The 17,405-nt window shown below is 40.2% G+C and overlaps 1 protein-coding gene across 1 annotated transcript; it reads right to left on the bottom strand.

Annotated features, from left to right (window-relative positions):
- Positions 1-302: 302 nt before the first annotated feature.
- On the bottom strand, positions 303-13,094 carry xpc (xeroderma pigmentosum, complementation group C). The gene is made up of 14 exons (XM_053317465.1): positions 13,005-13,094; positions 10,894-11,184; positions 10,659-10,755; positions 9,555-9,639; positions 9,302-9,459; positions 9,077-9,197; positions 8,877-8,966; positions 6,549-7,403; positions 5,834-5,994; positions 4,769-4,850; positions 3,064-3,195; positions 2,714-2,883; positions 2,126-2,219; positions 303-1,864 (listed from the first exon to the last, which is right to left on the bottom strand). Exons 2-14 carry the CDS (start codon positions 11,000-11,002, stop codon positions 1,529-1,531), a joined length of 2,490 nt encoding a protein of 829 aa, XP_053173440.1. The 5' UTR covers positions 11,003-11,184; positions 13,005-13,094; the 3' UTR covers positions 303-1,528.
- Between the last annotated feature and the right edge of the window lie 4,311 nt (positions 13,095-17,405).

Raw genomic sequence — 17,405 nt, 5'->3', positions numbered from 1 at the left:
GTTTGAGGCTTTAAATTTTAGATTTTACACTTATGTAAACCAAAGTTACAACACAATCACACTTATACAAAAATATCTTGAGATAATATGAGATATGCAAAGTTCAGAAGGTGCTATTTATATTCAGTGATGAGGGTGTAACTGGACCATCTCTGGCATTTGTGTGTGTGTGTGTGTGTAGCAGGCTGCTGCACCCTGGTTGGGGTTTACTTTTTGACATACTCGGAGGTATTTTATGATCTACTGCAAACACAAACACACTGATAGTAAAAAAGACTACAACATTCAATTTGGGTGTTCGGCATTTTACTGGTATTCAAACATTTCTTACAAAAATACAATTCATACAAAAACGGTTTACTAATTTAAATACAGCCATCATCTGCTTTTCACTATCACATATACAGACACAAGGTGTGAAATGGTCACAGAAGTGTGAAAAGGATTTGAGAGTTGTAGATGCTAAACGTGATAAATAGTACAGAATACAACAATTGAACCTCCAGAGATGTGGAAGCCCAATAAGGAAAGAGAGAAAAGGAGGAAGTGCAGCACTCATGACAACCATCTATAACCCCAAATCAGTCATATCAAGTCAAATATGAACCGTAGCAAGCTAAAGACATGGCTGGGAATGTGACAAACCTGGATTTACAATACAAGTTTCTGTGTTCAGGGAGTCAGTTTACATGGTGTACATTCCAGCCAGTAACAATGGCTGTGCTCCAAATTTGTGCCACTTGTTAAGCATTGGCAAGGGCAAGAAACGTGCTTAACTGGAGTTGAGACAACATATGAGATGCCAGATAAGATACTGAGTTCGTATCAGCTTATAATGAATTAGCAGCATGTAGTGGAGATTCTGTGAAGCTTGAATCTTTTACAGCCTTGAAATGTTGGCAGAGACAGTATTATACCTTTTTCCAATGAATACTTGCAGAAGGGCTGAGTGTATCACATCTGTCCAGGTGAAGTGATAAGTGGTGTGTCTTCATGCAATGTCAAATACACATCTGGAACTGTAAGGGGCACATCCCTGTTCTTACATTCAGATTAAGTTTGTTTTGTTGACACCCTTAAAACACAGATCTGTGCTGGATTTGATACACATAATTAATTTGTGTACTTCCATTAAGCTCTCATACAAAGAGTTAACACAGAACATGGAAATATGTACAGAATGCTCACAATGGAGGAAACAGATCCACAGATAAGTTCACTGAAATCATTCATCTCCTATGTCATCCTCCCATCTTTGCCTCTTCTTCTCCTCCTTATAGTGTTACTGCCAAAAAGTCTCAGTCCTGAACAAACCTGCAACAATTATTTCAAACCTGTTCCACATATGGCACACAGTGCTTTCAAGATTTGTCAACATCTTTCTAAGTAAATTTCAGCAGATGTCAGAATATGATCATATAATCTTGATTTAAGTAAATCCAGTGCTGCGGAGTATTAGAAATGTCTCCTGTCTCTCAAGCTGTTTCGTGAATTATTTCTGCTAGCTTTTAGTTTTCGATTTGTGACATCACACTTTCTCAAAGGGGAACAAATGTTTCTCTTGCCCTTTCTTCCCTCGTTTAGTCCTCTTCAACCCACTGACGCTCCCACTGTCCTCCTCTGTTTGTCTGTTTTGGGGCCAGGACATTGCCAGAGTTTCAGATGCCGTCATAGCTACAGAACCTCCACCCTCAATCACCTCCTCATCAGAGGAAAGTCCACCATTCTCGTCTCCACCGTCTTGAGTGTGAGCGAGACTCACGGGATCCAGGTTCTTCTTGCCGTAACGCTGTTTAAGCCTTTCTCTGATCAGGAGCCCCTTCACAAGCAGAGTCCAGTTGGAGATAGCTCTCTTTTCTCTTTTCTAAAAAGTGGAGGAGTGAAAATAATGTGGTGATTTAGTGCTGCAAGGACTTTTAATAACTGGTTTAGCTTATACATAAAATTAGTGTGGTTCTTATTTATTAGTCCTCACACAGACTGCAAAATCAGTCAAGGCATGGTCATATAAAGTTATTAGCATCTAATAAATTCACCAATTAGTTTGCAATTAAACAAATTAACACCGTCAGACACACACACACACACACACACACACACACACACACGACACACACACACAAACCTCTCTCTCCTTTTGTTTCTGAAGCTCTTGTTCTTCCAACCAGGCCGCTCTGAGCACCTCCTCATGCTCCTCACACACAATGTAACCATCCGTGCTGAAACACACAAACAAAATGTGAATTAAACAAAAAAAAAAAATCTCTCACATTTCCATATTTAACATATTTTTATGATAACTGCATTTTTTTAATTAACTTCCTGAGAGTTTATTTCACAAAATGCAGAGGATGGGGTGTTTGACAAATAATTATATTCTAACTATTCTGATAATATTACACAAATATTTAAGATGAAGTAGTTTTACCTGAGAGAGCAAAAACAAAGAGGGAAAATGTTCCTAAGCATGTAGCATGATAATACATCTATAAGATAATATATAATGCACTTTATACTTGAAAGTAAATTATATGAAAGAGCCTGATATGAATTTTCTCTACACACTGTAAACATTTTTGGCATAGATCCTGATGTGATGGGACTAAACCAACTGATGTGCTCCCAAATGGAAAACATTCCCAGTCTTCCTTGTGTTTAACTAATCCTGTCTCAGTGGGATTGTCTCAGTGAGATTGTCACAGCGTTGTCTTACACAGCGTGTGAGTATCCTCCATGGAAGTCAAAGCCTGTGACTGCGGGCGCGGCGTCCATGTCCAACTTCCTGGCCACACGGTTCAGGTTGGGCAGCCTGACATGGACACAGCCCACCGGTAACATACAGGGCTTGAACAGGTAGACGTTACCATAGTCGTTACGGGGAACCTGAATGGAGCAAATAGCACGTAAACAATAGTGGACTGTTAATTATATTTAATTGATTGTTTGTAACATTTATCAATTGGTTATACTTTCATAAATGTATCACTGTCAGGGCTTCAATGACCCTATTTCCTCACAGTTATCATCCTAGTTCAGTGTTCTTAATTAATACACAAGAGCTACCTTTCCATCCACAGCTATAGGCGGTTGGTACTGTTCAGTTTGCCATTCTCCAAACAGAGCCAGGTCATTCTGGTCCTTCATCTCAGACATCATCCTGGCCTTACGGGAACGATTAGAGAAGCCCCTCACCATCTGACAGAGAGAGACACAATGGAAGACATTATATGTATTCTGCCATTACCTACTTTTTTGTCACACAACCACCAAGTTTCATACCACGGTTCCTGCCGTGGGCTGTTCTGTTTATGAGTCACCAGCCAATAGAGAGTTTAATCTATCAGCATGTACTGCTTAAGCCTTCTCTACTACTGGCTTCTGCAATGTATGCATGATTTTTTTTAACAGTCAAGAGTATATAGAGCATCCAGTGCTGTGCAGAGATCTGCATTTCAAAGAAGTAAATAAGGGTGGATACCTCATATGTCGTCCTGTCACTACACACAGGTTAGTCTGAACATCAAAAACTAAACTAAGAGCAGATCATTTCACTGTCAGAGCATATGAAAATGCAAGTAGAGCAATTACTTCCTCTGCTTTCTTTCTACAAAGTCAAACTTTTACATGTTCATGTTTGCATCTGCTTGGTGGTTAGAGCCACAACTCCTCCTGTCCACATGTCTAAGTGTCATTGGACAAGATACTGAAACCTAAGTTTATAAAAATGCAACCATTTACAATCTAAATCTGTGCTTAGCTGCTATAACATCAAGATGCATGACCCTCACTCTCTCTCAGCAACTTTGTTCATAGATCAGATTAAAACAAACTGAGATTTAATTGCATCATTGCTCCCCAAAGTATAGCTGGAAGTAACCGACAGACACAAAATTAACTTAGTTATACATGGTCATTTGTTTGGGACAGGAATTTTGTCAGAGAAGCTGTCCTGAACAAGTGATATCATCAGATTTGGCACTCTGAGGTGATATCTCCCAGGCATTAGACATCTTAGTAAAATCAATTTGTGGAAATTCTCCACAGAGGTCATCCACTCTGTTCCCTGTGTGAAAGGGAATATTACAGTAGTTGACCATTAGAGGGAAAACATTCATGTCATGAGTGGTGTTTCGGGGTAATCCCTGGATGAAGAAGAACTAAATGAAACTGAATAATGTGCTACATAGTGGGGTAAACATTTATCTTCTGCACTCATACTAGAAATCACATCACACACAGCAAAAATCAACCAAGCAGGGCACAAAATTAGCACTTGCCACCTGCCAAATGCTGGTAAAATATGTAAGTGGCTGCAAGATTTCCATCCCTCACCAGACAAAAAATTAGATGGTAATCTATTCAGTGGATGGTAAAACTTGAACAATTACTAGCCATTTGCCAGATAAAAAAAAAGTTAAATTTGCACCCTGCAATCAGGCCTCATTCACTTCATTGTCATAATGGAAAAGGTAGTGTTTAACTTTGATTATCTGTGTGTTGTGGTTATATGGACATGAGTAGAGTCTTGATTTGAATTTAACTGCTCCTGATGTTCCTCTTTTTTTGGTGTCAGTCACGGATCATGCAAATTATAAAACAGCTGAACTGATTTGGCTACAGTGAGTGACGTTAGTGCGAGATAATGTCCAAGGGGAAACAGAAGTGACCAAGAAACTAACAAACGGAAAAGAGAAATCACAGCTGGTGGAGAAAAAAGGGGAAAGAAATAAACAATAAAAATGAAACTGAGAAAAGTTTTCACTCTTACCTTGTATGGCTCTTCTCCTAATCGGACAGTTTGTGCTTCTTTCAGCCATGTGTCTCTGGAGTGGAGAGTGTGCACACAATCCCTGCAGAGAAGGAACATTTCAATGAGATAAGAATAAGAGACAATGTCTTTATCACACTGAGATTCTTACAAAAATATAAATTCTCACTTCTTTTATTATGGGTCATGTACAATATCTTTCACTGTGACTGCACTGGGTGTAGCACTGCATTGTTTTGTCAGTTATTTATTATTTCAACTGTTTTGTATTGTCATATATTACTTGACTGCAGCTGTGTAGCGCTTTTGCCCAAGACAAATTTCCCTCAGGACATTAAAGTTTATCTTATCTTATTTACCTCAGTGTTTACCAAACTGTTTTTTGGATGCATTTTTGGTGGATTTCAAGATTAAAGCACTTGTGTTGTGAACAGGGTCTAACAAACATCAGCAGTCAATAGCAGATGTATTTCACAGCTAGAAGATCACAATCTGCAGGTGAAAACAGCTTAAAGCACATAATAGGTTATCTAATAAAACAGCACCACCAGGTGGCCACTGATACTCACTAACACAATTCAATCAAACATGCAGGTCAGTGTTTGCTTTGTCCCAATTTAGCTCATCTACCAAAGCACCTATAAATGACATCTTCAGTTCTTCAGAGTACCAGTAGTCCAGACTGAACCTGTTCTGTCTCTCACAATGAGATTATCTGACTGACTACAGATCTGACTACAAATGACCAACAACCTATACATACCAAATACCATTAAACTTCAATGATACCCCAGTTTCCAGTATAAGTTGAAGTTTAACCCATGACCCATAAGTAGCAAACAGACAAACTGACACATTTATGGCAAATGTTTCCATGTACGCTCTGTGATACACATCATGTCCAGTTTGCTCCCAAAAACAACCCCTTTCATACTTCTTTACAAAGTAGCATTCACAATGAGAATAAACTAGTTTATCCCAGGTGATAGTGTATGAAGTACGTCCTACAATGTATCCTGAGGAGTAATTTAATTAAGATCCACACCCAACTGTTTCACTACTGACCTGGAGTACACTGGCTCTCCTCGGCAGTATCCCAGTATAGTGGCTGTTGGGGGGTAGATGGCTTCGTATTTCAGCAGGTGTCTCTTTAAGGCGTACAGTGGGTGGTTTTTATACTCCGCCACAGAGATGGGCAGGGGTTTGTTCAGCAGCCTTTTCTCAATCTGGATGGGAAACATGGGGAAGATGGATGGTGTAAATACATCTCCAGCTCAGCAACTCAGCTTATCTGGTTTATTTTGTTAATTTCTTTTATATATATATATATTTGGGGCTTTTTGCCTTTAATGTACAGGTTAGTAGAGAAAGACAGGAAATGGGAGGCAGAGAGGGGGCAATGACATGCAGGATAGGACCCCTCGGCACGGGATTCGCACCGGGGTCGCCTGCAGTGAGGACTGTAGCCTCAATATATGAGGCGGGTGCTCTAACCAGCTTTTAAACAGCTCTACTATTTAAAAGCAATGTGCTGTTATTGTATCATGTCTGTCCAACAGAAAAGATCCACTTTTTTGTTTTTTGGATAAAGAAAGCAAATCGTTTAGTTTTGTAGTAGCTTTTTTTTCAATTTGCAGTCAATAATAGTTTCTACCTTCAATTATCATAATTTAAGTTATAACATTTACATAAAGTACCAGTGCCAATAGTTTACTGGGCAGGAGAAACATCTGATGCAGTGTGAAGTAAATCAGTAGATCCTTTCATGCGTCTGTCTCACCTCCTTGTCCTCCTTCACATCCCTCTCGTCCTCCGGTCCCAGGAACGGCACAAGCGTTTCCTCCCACCACTCTTCTTCCACCCTTCTCTTCCTGGACGAAGTCATCCAGGTGGGGTCATATTTTCTCCCCAGGTCCTTCACGAAACCATCCCCGTCCACTGCCACCACGTACGTCACCGGTGCTGTTGCATTCTTGGAGCAGAGTTGAGGCATGGCTACACCGTGCTCCACGTCTATGCAAACCCAGGAGGACGTTTTTTCCACAAACACCTCCAACCACTCATCTGTTCCAGGCCCCTCTCTCCTTTTCCCGCCCCTTCGATTTGTTCGGTTGGTCTTCGTTCCTTCTTCTTCATCATCATCATCGTCATCTTCTTCTTCACACTCTTTATCCTCTTCATCTTTCACCTGGTTTTTCCCTCCGCCGCTCTTTCTCTTTGAGGCTGTGGTGCTCTTGGCTTTGCTGCTCCCTTTCCCCTTCGACGCCTTTGTGAATCCGGCCCCGTCCTCAAAATCATCGCTGTCGTCCTCACTGGTCAGCTGAAAATCCTCCTCATCACTGAGCCCCTCATCCTCCTTTTCATTTTCACTCTCTTCCTTATAGCTGACCTTTGAGGCGACACTCCGACGTTTTGAGTTCTTTGGCTTTTGACGGCCATACGTTGCAGCCGCCTCCTCCTCTTCCTCCTCTTTTATTTCTTTCCTCTTAGCTTTCTTTCCTCCTCTGTCTCCCTTGGTCTTCCCGCCTCCAGCTGGTCTCTTGGTGCCGGGAGAGACTTTTGGTTCCGGTGGGCTGGCCTTGGATGCCCCCTGGTTCTTTCCTGAGGCACCGGGAGATGTTTTAGCCCCTTTGCCCTGGAGAAGAAAAGATATTTACAGTATGTTTATTTGTAAAAACACAAGACTCAGCTAATGTTTTGTAATCAGTTTGTAATGAACCGACATATGCTGGGGAAATATGTGTACACTTTGTAGAATAACCAAGGATTTCAGACGTTTCCCTGATGAATTTTGCAATTTTGGCTATGATTAGAAATGAAACTATGCAATAATAATAATGCATCAAAATAATATGTGAAGTTCTTGAAAAAGTTGATAGCTATGCTCATCAGAGAGGTTTTCTCACTCTTTTTTTTTACCACTTGCAAATGTTTTAGCACATTTAGACAAATTTATTATGTACAATTTTCTACAATTTTAAAAGGTTATTGGTTGTATACGTTTTTTGTGATCAGAATAGATTGTTACCCCTCAGTTGAATAGTTTTACTCTCAAAAAATGTTAGAATTCTTATATTGTGTAAGACACCTGCTTAGATAAACACTGGATGGTGATCAATCAATCAATCAATCAAATGTCTTTGCTTGCTATGATGACTTAACAGAAGAAGTGTGCAAAGGATGGTTGCGGCATAAAAGACTATTCTTCATGTATTGCAAGGAAGAGTGTTGGATGAGTGGTGGTGGATGAGAATCTGTGGCCAAACAGGGGAGGTGGATGTCTCATGATTATTGAGTATTCACTTTCATTCACAATAGCAGTCATTTAGCTTCAGAAAAATAACAGTCTGGTACATTAAGCATTCAGTGTCAGTGAAAACATGATGGACAAGACTGTTTGGAAAGATGATGAGAAACACTGCTTCAGAGTCCCCTGTCATTCTGACAAAACATCTAAACATTTCAACCACCTTGGTTTAACATAATCGCAAAGAAACTTGTAATTTTGGTAGCAATGACTTATTCACAGACACAATACTGTAATTTTGAAACATGGCTTAAAGGTTTTGGGTGAGTTTTTTGTACAGTGTTTAGCTGCATTTATGAACTGTTTTGGGAAATGCATCTTCAGTGCTGAAAACGTACAAAATGTTTTAAAGAATGGGCCACAGACACAGAAAAACTTTGACCATATCAGAGAAACTTTTCCTTTGAAGAAGATTCAATTTGATTTTGCATCAAAAATCTTTTCTCTGTGTTCAATAATTCATCCTTTTATCATCTAATTATAGCACAGGATTGGTACCAATACAGATCAGCAAAGCCATTTGTGCGCTCCATTTAAGGTAGTTTTCACATTAAACTACTTTGAAGCTTTGATCCTTTGGCCCATTTGGTCATATTGTATGTGGATCTCAATTGTAAAGTGCAGAGAGGCCTGTGGAATCCTTTCAATAGATGATTGCTGTTTTCTCATGTCTTTTAGAAGAGTCGATTACAATTACTTGCTAACAATCAAGCAAAGCATTAAACTGCAGCCCTCGACTAAATATGGCTGCTGAAATTACATGTGTATCCTTTTAAGAGTTGTGTAACAGACTGTCAGTACCTTGATTGATGGAGGTTTGAGAGGAATTGGCTGCAGGGAAAGGACCAACCGGCAGAAGAGCTGCAAAGACCTCAGGACCAATAAGAACAGCTGCAGGAAACATAAAATACACAGGAGAAGAATTATTTCAACTTACTCTCCCTTTGTGTTAACATGCCAAGGCTGTGTTGCACTGAGTAGTCTTGAATTAAACTACCAACATGAGTCATCTCCTGGTGGTTTCTCGCCGAGACGCTGGCCAACCTCCTTTCCAGCAGAACCCGTGGGTCCGGACGCTCCTCATAGGTAAGGCTGGGGTTGAGGGTGAATGTTGCTCTAAACCTGAAGGAGAGAGGGAGAGACAAAAAGCAGATTTGGATATTGATGCCCACAGTGTTTTACACATCCTGACATGAATATACTAAATATGCTTAACACACACACACCATTTGAGCAGTCCAGAGAGGTAATTTTGGTCAATGCGTTCCTTGGCCACTGCGGCAAAGTGGGCCGGCAGCAGTGACAGAGTGATGGCCAGCAGGTCTGGTTCACTGCACAGACGGTTGCGGAACATCCCACTGGCTATCAGGCACATCAGGTGGACCTGAGAGACCAATCAGAAGTGAGTAGTGACCAAAATCACACAAAGGATTAGAAGCAGCACGGAAGATTGTTTACAGCACAGGTGTGTGTTTTCACCTTGTGTGTGTCCACCAGCACGTCCTTCTTGAATCGGTTCATCATTCGCCTCAGATATGCCTCAAACTCAGCCTGCCTCTTCTGCCTGGTCAATCAACAATGATTAGAAACAATAAGTAAAATCAACAGACAACACACATTTAAAAAGATATATACAGTTGTACATCCATTGCAACTCAATGTATGTTTTTAATAATATGTAAGCAGTGGCTAAGAGCTCAATCAGTTTCACATGAAATAAATCCATGAACCCTGAGGGTACTCTCTAGCAAAGGCGGGGTGGCCATCGGGAAGGACGGGGCAATTCCCGGTAGGCCGGCCGTCACAAGCGAGTGTGCGGCCCTCCTTCTCCCTTCTCTGTCATGAGCCGGTCAATATCAGTCATGCAATGTACGCAGATGACATTGATGCCGCAAAATACTGAGAAAACTTCATGACTTAAATGTCAACTTAAAATAATCCATAATGTATTTATACCACTTTCTTGCTGTGAATTTCTCAGTAATGGTCACTCTTGTGGTCCAGTTCTTTCTTATCACTGCAAATTAAATCGACTCCTATTTCAGTATTATACAACTTCCATGGTTGTATATTTAAAACTTATAACTGCAATATATTAATTAATTTGTTTGTTCTTAAAATGTGTAATGGAGCACGGCCTGCTGGGAAAAGGAGAAAAGAGCTCATCCAATGAATGAACAGTTTGCAAAATCGGGTCAAGTCCAATTCACAAATGTAGACAACATATTTCTGCCGATTTTCAAGATGCAGTTCTCATCTACTGCAGCAAATATTTTTCTGAAACTGAGCACCTTTTAACTGCTACTTAAAAACCTCCAGTAATATGCTGTGTATATTTGTGAATTTGTGACGAATCTACTTTTTTTTAAATTATTAGGGTTTAAACCCTGTTCAGTTTGTGCCAGTCTTTATTTTCTTCTGCCATGACTCAAATTGCCATGAGCTGGCATGAGCTAAATCTGGTCTATATTTGAATACATTGCAATTACATTAACTATGTGGTTTAGACATAAATATCTTTGCTTTACAATCTTCCCCGTGTATTTTCAGTACAAACACAATGAAATCATGAGTTTAACTCACTTTTTCCTGACTTCTGGAGACTCGATCTCAATCTCTACTGGATGAGAGGGCAGGACAGGTTCTGCTGGCTCAACTGGACCCAGAGGCTCAGCCAGCTCTAATCAAAACACACACACAAAAAACACATTTTATTTTCAACTCTCTTTCCCAATGTGTTATAACGTTCAGTATTTTATTATGACTGAAATTCATACCGACAACAGGCAATGCTGTTTTCTATAGACCCTTCGCTTACCTTCCACTTCCTCCCAATCATCCTCGTCTTCCTCACTGTCCTCCTCCTCTTCCTCCTTCTCTGGTTTCTTTGCAGTCATCTTGACCTTAGGTGGTGGTGAAGTCACCATGTCAAAGTCATCCTCGCTGTCAATTTCCTCCTCCTTCACTGGTGACTGGAAGTATTTACTGGTTTTGACAGCACTGGTGGTGGTGGTGGTGGTAGATGTGGTAGAAGAGGTGTTTCTTGCAGCTTGTTTCGTGGAGGAACGAGGCTTGGATTTGACTTTCCTCTTGATCTCCTCATCTTCATCTGTGATCAAAGAAATGTTTTTTAGCAGGTTAGCTTACATACTGATTAAAAATTAGTCGTTTAAAGGCGTCAAATTATACTTTCAGTCTTCCACTTCTCTTTTTTATGGCTTATAATAGTTGAAATCCTTCTAATTTAATATTTAGTATAAATGAACCAGATCACTGGTAGAGTATCTTCTCTCTACCAGCCTCTGCACATGCTTTTATATCATGAGCAACAGCGTGATATATAACAGAATAAAATTAAAACAAATAGTGATGTTGTGCTGCTTTTATCCAGAGAAAATGTTCTAAATGCCACAGGAAAAGATGATTATGTACAAGAGGAAAACCACAGCATAATAGTGTTGATGGTGGTCGGGGTCCTCTTCACAACAGGAAGCAGTAAGGTTTATCTCAATTTATGACTCACCAGTCATGAAACAGACTACCAGTCTTTTCAATCATGGTCTCATTTGTTTGTATTGAAACACACCCAAGTAACAATAATGCTGCTATTCAAATAGCAGCAAAAAGCACATCTGCGATAATGCTGTTGTTTTAATTTCAGGGGAAAAAAGGAACAGCAACCCGTGAATTGTGAAACTGTGACAACAACAGGAAGACTCATCATCAGAAACATTCAAATTAAGCAAAATAACAGCAAAACAAAAGGCAGACAAACCAGCAGGAAGATGACGATGCATAAATAGTTACTGAGCTTGTTGTGTGACTTATCCCATGTTAAACAGATAAAAATCACACCTATGGAGAAACTTTTTTCATATAACGTGTCATGTTTTTGATGAAGTGGAGCACAGATGTGCATGTAGGCCAACGTATCCACTCCAGTAACCATGCACATCATCCATCCATGCACCTGAACAATGGCTCACTGTAAAAGTGTCTTCCTGGTAGATACAATAACAAAAAAAAACAACAACTATTATTTGTAATCACTGAGGCGCCTGGCATTTTGACAGTACTTATACATATTGAGGTCATAATGACATGAATAAGGTAAATTATCTCCAAAGTAAACTGAATCATCCCTCACTAGGGCTGTTTATTCACTTTTACTGGAATCATATTCACAAAATTCTGCTCTGCAAATTGATGATTCATGGCAACTTGTAAAAAAAAAAAAAAACCCAAAAAACTGCAACATTACATTAGTGACTTAAGCTTTTATGTTGACATGTGAACTGTCTTTTTAAAATCATGTAAGACAACAGAGTAGGTCACTACATTAAATATCCGCTTGATCATCTATTATTGATCTTTCTACATCTATGTCAACTGATCTCAATATGATCATATATAAATATTTATGATGGAAAGGTATCAAAAGGTTTCTATTGTTACTGTCATTTATCAAATACAAGTCTGCAACTCTATCCATAGGGTCAGATACAGAGTTCTTCTACACTGTTTAACACCCGTTTGTTTTGTTTTTTTTCGATCTCTGCTTTATTTTGTTGGTGCAAAACGTGCAGGTGTTTCGGTTGAACGAGTGACCGTGTTATCTGGTGACTATGAGCAGAAGGCGCCGCGTTGCTCTTAATGAATGGTATCTGCTGAGTAAACACAAAGAGCGGCCCTTTAAGTTTTCTTATATCAGTGTTAAGTATATTTTAAGTACATATTCGTACTTTTAGGGGGGTCACCTACGTGCCCTGTTGGTGTTTTCAGCAGCTGTCGTCATTACGACAACTTGAGAGTCACCAGTTAACACGGTCACTGATTAAACGGAAACACAGGCTCGCTTTGCAGCAGACTGTGGTGGCATATTGCATTCATTAGTGACATGTTAGCGCGATGCATCAGTCCTCACTTTACCTGCATCTGCCTTCTTCGCTCTTCCCTTCGCTCCATTGCTCTTTGCTTTGAGCCCCTGCTTTAGTTTCTTTGTATCGGCTGGTGTCTCTGCACACTCTCTCCGCTTTCCCATATCGTCTGTGTCTTTTCTGTTACTGTTCTCGATCAAAAACACTTTTTCCTGTTTCTTAGTATTTTGGCTAAGTTTGACGAGCGGAAGTCCCTATACTCTTCACATGGTGATGTACACACGGGCTGTATAAGGGTAAAGGAAATAGCAGTTATCCAACATTTCATTCAGAAGCTTTCATAACACCACAAACTGAGCACCGGTTGTTTTTGGCGACAGGACTCTAACGTCACGTCCGGTTTTTTCTTCTTCGTGGTCGTCGCAGGCCCTGACCGTTCGGCCCCTTACTGCCAAACTTGTCTTCTGCTTAAACTCCCAAACTATTTATTTATTATTTTTACTTTTTTAATATCTCTGCTGCTAACTTAAAACTTTAAAGCATTATATACATCTACAGAGGTTGATGTTGGAGCAACGTAATACCACTTTTTAACACTAAGGGGCGTTGTTGTGCTACATGTGAAGCCATTAACTCTATTCCAGCTCCTCTGATATGAAAGTTTCATCTTGAGCTTTGATCGTTGTTTTTTTTGGACATGAACGCCACACATCAGTGCTTTGATTTTTGTTATGGATGAAAATCAGTGCCCGTATAAAATAATGAAAGATTTGAAAATATAAAATAGTATAGTATGCTTTATGTTACGTGAGGTGTAATGTACACTTGACAGAAACGATGGAAGGCCAAGCAGTAATGTCCTTTAAGAATTTTAATGTCAGGGCTACTGTCCCATGATAAGTTTACTCTAAAAAAAAAAAAAGTTACAACATATAAATTAAGAGACATTCAGTGTCAATGTATTCTTTTGATATTTAATTTATCAGTGGTTTGTGTCACTTTCTCTTGTGTAGAGTCTGTGGACCTGGTAGAATGTGTTGGAAATTAAGCAATAATCAGACAAAAACAGGAAAAGAATAGGATAATTTATGATTTCTGGTGCAGGTTTTACTTCACCACAAGAGTTAATGGAGTTTGAACAGGAACGTAAGACCATTAGACAACTCTGGTCAATCTATCTTTATCTAGCCTATCTGATAAAATCACCTAGCTAATAATGATTTTTGGTAGCTATGGCTGAAAATACACAGTCACAGAGGAGCCACTCTAAATTTCCACTTATGATTACAGGTCACCCTAAACAGATGTGATAGATTGAAGTCTCTATCTGTTCCTGATTTGCAGTAGGTAATTTCACACCACGATATATATTTAACTTTTTTGAAACTTGAGCTTCACAATGTCTTAGTCTACCTTCATAAATAAATAAAGAGTCCTTGATTAGATTCCCATCCCATTTGCATGTTTCCTTATAATTATGTCATAATTGTGTAAGGACTTCAAACTCTTAATTGGCTTTGGATGTGAAAATGTGGTTATGGTTATCTCTCTGTGTGAGCCATGCCCTGGATGTTTTACTGCCCTCCACACAGTGCATGCAGGGAAATGTCTTCTTTCCACTGGGCCCCGAAAAAGAACTAAGTGGGTAGAGGACCATGACTAAATTCATTCTTTATCTTGTTATTTTTTGACAAGATTATGTGGTTTCCCTGAATCGAGTTCTGCGTCTTGAGTCCGGATCAATTGTGTTCATTTCATTTCAATTTAATTTTCATTGGACTCTGTTGTCATCCGTATCGATCTTGATGCGATTCTGTGGCAGATGTGTGTGTTTCACTTCAGAAAGCCGTCTGTCAGCTGATACAGTCAGACAGCTTCAGACTGACTCGCTGCAGTACGGACCTGATGGGATCAGGGGACCATTTCTGTGTGAGTGCCCTGTATGTGTGTGTGCGTAATGCATGCACCATAACCATACATATGCATACCTATTGCATGCATACACATAAATGAAAGCATGTTTATGTGTGAAGTGCATGTGCATCCATTTCTCTGAATGTGTGACAGGTTTTCGCTTCATGGCCTCCTGGACGTGTGCATCCATTCATTGCCTTCTCTGAGCATGTAGGCTCTTGAGACTGTGCTTATACATGCATCCTGTGTTGTGTGTGTGTGTGTGTGTATGTGAGAGAGAGCGAGAAAGAGAGAAAGAGAGAGGTGACAGGGCTTAAATCCATGGTCCAGTGCGCTGTGCTTCCAGCGCGGTGCATGGCTTCCATCCCTATATGAACCATCAGTACAGTCAGATAGGAATAAAAAGCCATACAGCGCACTGGGCATTGGGAAGACTGGATTTTAAGAGCAAGTACATTTACACATAAACACAAACACACACACACACACACACACACACACACACACACACACACACACACACACACACACACACACGCACAGTGAGATGATAGATGGAAAGACATCCGAATACTAACTCCCAGGACCCACAAAACTGGAAAAAAGGATAACAGCAGGCAAAGGACACGGACACCTAGAAAGGACGACAGAGCTGATAGGAAATGACACATGGACCTATATACTCGCTATACTGGAAATACAGCATCACAGCAGGCCAAGGACTGATCGAGTGACTGACCAGCAGACAGACACTGTGTGAGTCAGAGGGAGAGCACGTGAAGCCTCATCAAGGACAAGTGATGCCACCTGCTGTTGAGGTGTGGCAACGGGTGTGACGTCCACCCAATGAGCACAGAACATGGGCTTTCTTTCCCCACAGTGTTGTCTCCGAGGCAGCAGTACAGCTCTCAGCCCACAATGATCAGACTGAGACATCCTGCTATAGGATGAATCTGAAGAGTCTTGACCTGTTAACCTTTACACACTACCATGTTTTGGATAGTACAGAAAGTCACTTTGAATCTTTTTTGCATACACGGTTAGAGCGTGTCTGCCCTTTTCCCTATCTAAACATCCACCCATCTCCACTGCTACCAGAGCATGACTCAGATTCACTCTCCCTCCCTTTAGCTTTTCCAAGGTCACAAATAGAACCCTTTGTTAACGCAAATGTTTTAACCTAGAACCCACATACGTGTTCCCCTGATGGATGTCTATACCTAGACATGAGTACATTTCGATGACATTCATTTAAAATATATTTTGGTCAGCTGAGATGTTGTTTCCTCCTTGGCAACAAGTATCTGTAAGTATTGAAAAAAAGTTAATATTGACACCAAGATTTTGGTCATATTTTAAAACATTTGCTCTGTGCATACATTCACATAAACTTTGAAGCCTGTATGTAACACCTTTTCTACTTATGTTGAAGAATGTCGACATTTCTAAACATATGCACAATTTTCATTTTCCAGACCTGTGCCACAAAAACATAAAATCAGGCATTTTGTGTTGGTGTAAAGCCAATTATTAGGATTAAATGAAAACCTTCATTTAAAAATGTGTTCTTAAAGGGGAGGGGTCAACTCCTCCACCAATAAGCTCTGTGGCACCTGTTGTCCTCTCGGTAAGGAACCACATGCTGCAAACACGTACAACCAGATTAAGTTTTATGAATGTTTAAAAAAAAAACAATTTAGAAAAATCTGCAGGTGAGAGTGAGAACAGTTTCAACCAACTTGTTGCAGTGTGGTTTAAGAGTCTTTGATACAGGGCGCTGATCCTCTTCATTTTGCCACATTTTCTGGAACATTCCTAAAACAAGTGGCGGTGCACTTGAAGGAAATGGAGAGAAGATTTTTAAAAATGATACCAGACTCAATAAGAGAGACATTTCTGCAGTGGAGGTTACAACTGAAATATTAAATAATCCTTCTCCTCTGTCTGAACTGCATAACCTGATCTGTCCTGCATTCTTGGGCCTCACAGGCTCCAGGAATGACTTGGAAAAGGATTGAGAATTTGGCAAGTGACTGCATTAAAATTAGAATAAACTCCCATAAGTATAGAAGCAGGTATGTTCCTGTTGTTTTCTACAGAAATAAAGCCTGAGAAGCCATTCCTGTCGCGCCTTAAGAGGCTTCACAACTTCAAGGAGCGGATATGAAATAAATCCAATTACCCAGCTGTCAATCAAGCCGCTAATTAGTAGTACGACTCCGGCAGACTAAGTGGCATCAAAGCTGGAAACTCAAAATAGAGGCGACGAGATAGACACACACAAAAAAAATGACACAACACTGGCAAATTCGTCGCAGAAAACAAAAGAACTACCGCAAATAAACCTCTTCAGACGCTTCCTCACACAACCTCTAGACAGGCTGCTGCTATTTCTGGATCGCCACAGACGAACAGCAGCCCTGGATTTAAAAAAAAAAAAAAAAAAAAAAAAAAAAAACTGGATGAAAAAGAAGCGAGCATCCGTCCGAGCATCCGAGCCGGGACACCGCAGGGTCCTCCCAAGCCTCTGTCCCTAAGT

Source organism: Scomber japonicus, chromosome 4 (genome assembly GCF_027409825.1).
Source record: "Scomber japonicus isolate fScoJap1 chromosome 4, fScoJap1.pri, whole genome shotgun sequence".
Taxonomy (NCBI): domain Eukaryota; kingdom Metazoa; phylum Chordata; class Actinopteri; order Scombriformes; family Scombridae; genus Scomber; species Scomber japonicus.
The sequence above is the reverse complement of the archived record's forward strand: the minus strand, read 5'-3'. Positions and strand labels throughout refer to the sequence as shown.

Bases quoted from the DNA above. Each gene is read 5' to 3' on its own strand.
- xpc (XM_053317465.1), bottom strand. From the start codon at position 11,002: ATGGTGACTTCACCACCACCTAAGGTCAAGATGACTGCAAAGAAACCA. The intron at 9,640-10,658 runs GTGAGTTAAACT...TTGATTGACCAG, and splicing joins TCTCCAGAAGTCAGGAAAAA to GCAGAAGAGGCAGGCTGAGT. The intron at 4,851-5,833 runs GTCAGTAGTGAA...CCTTCTCTGCAG, and splicing joins GGAGAGCCAGTGTACTCCAG to GGATTGTGTGCACACTCTCC.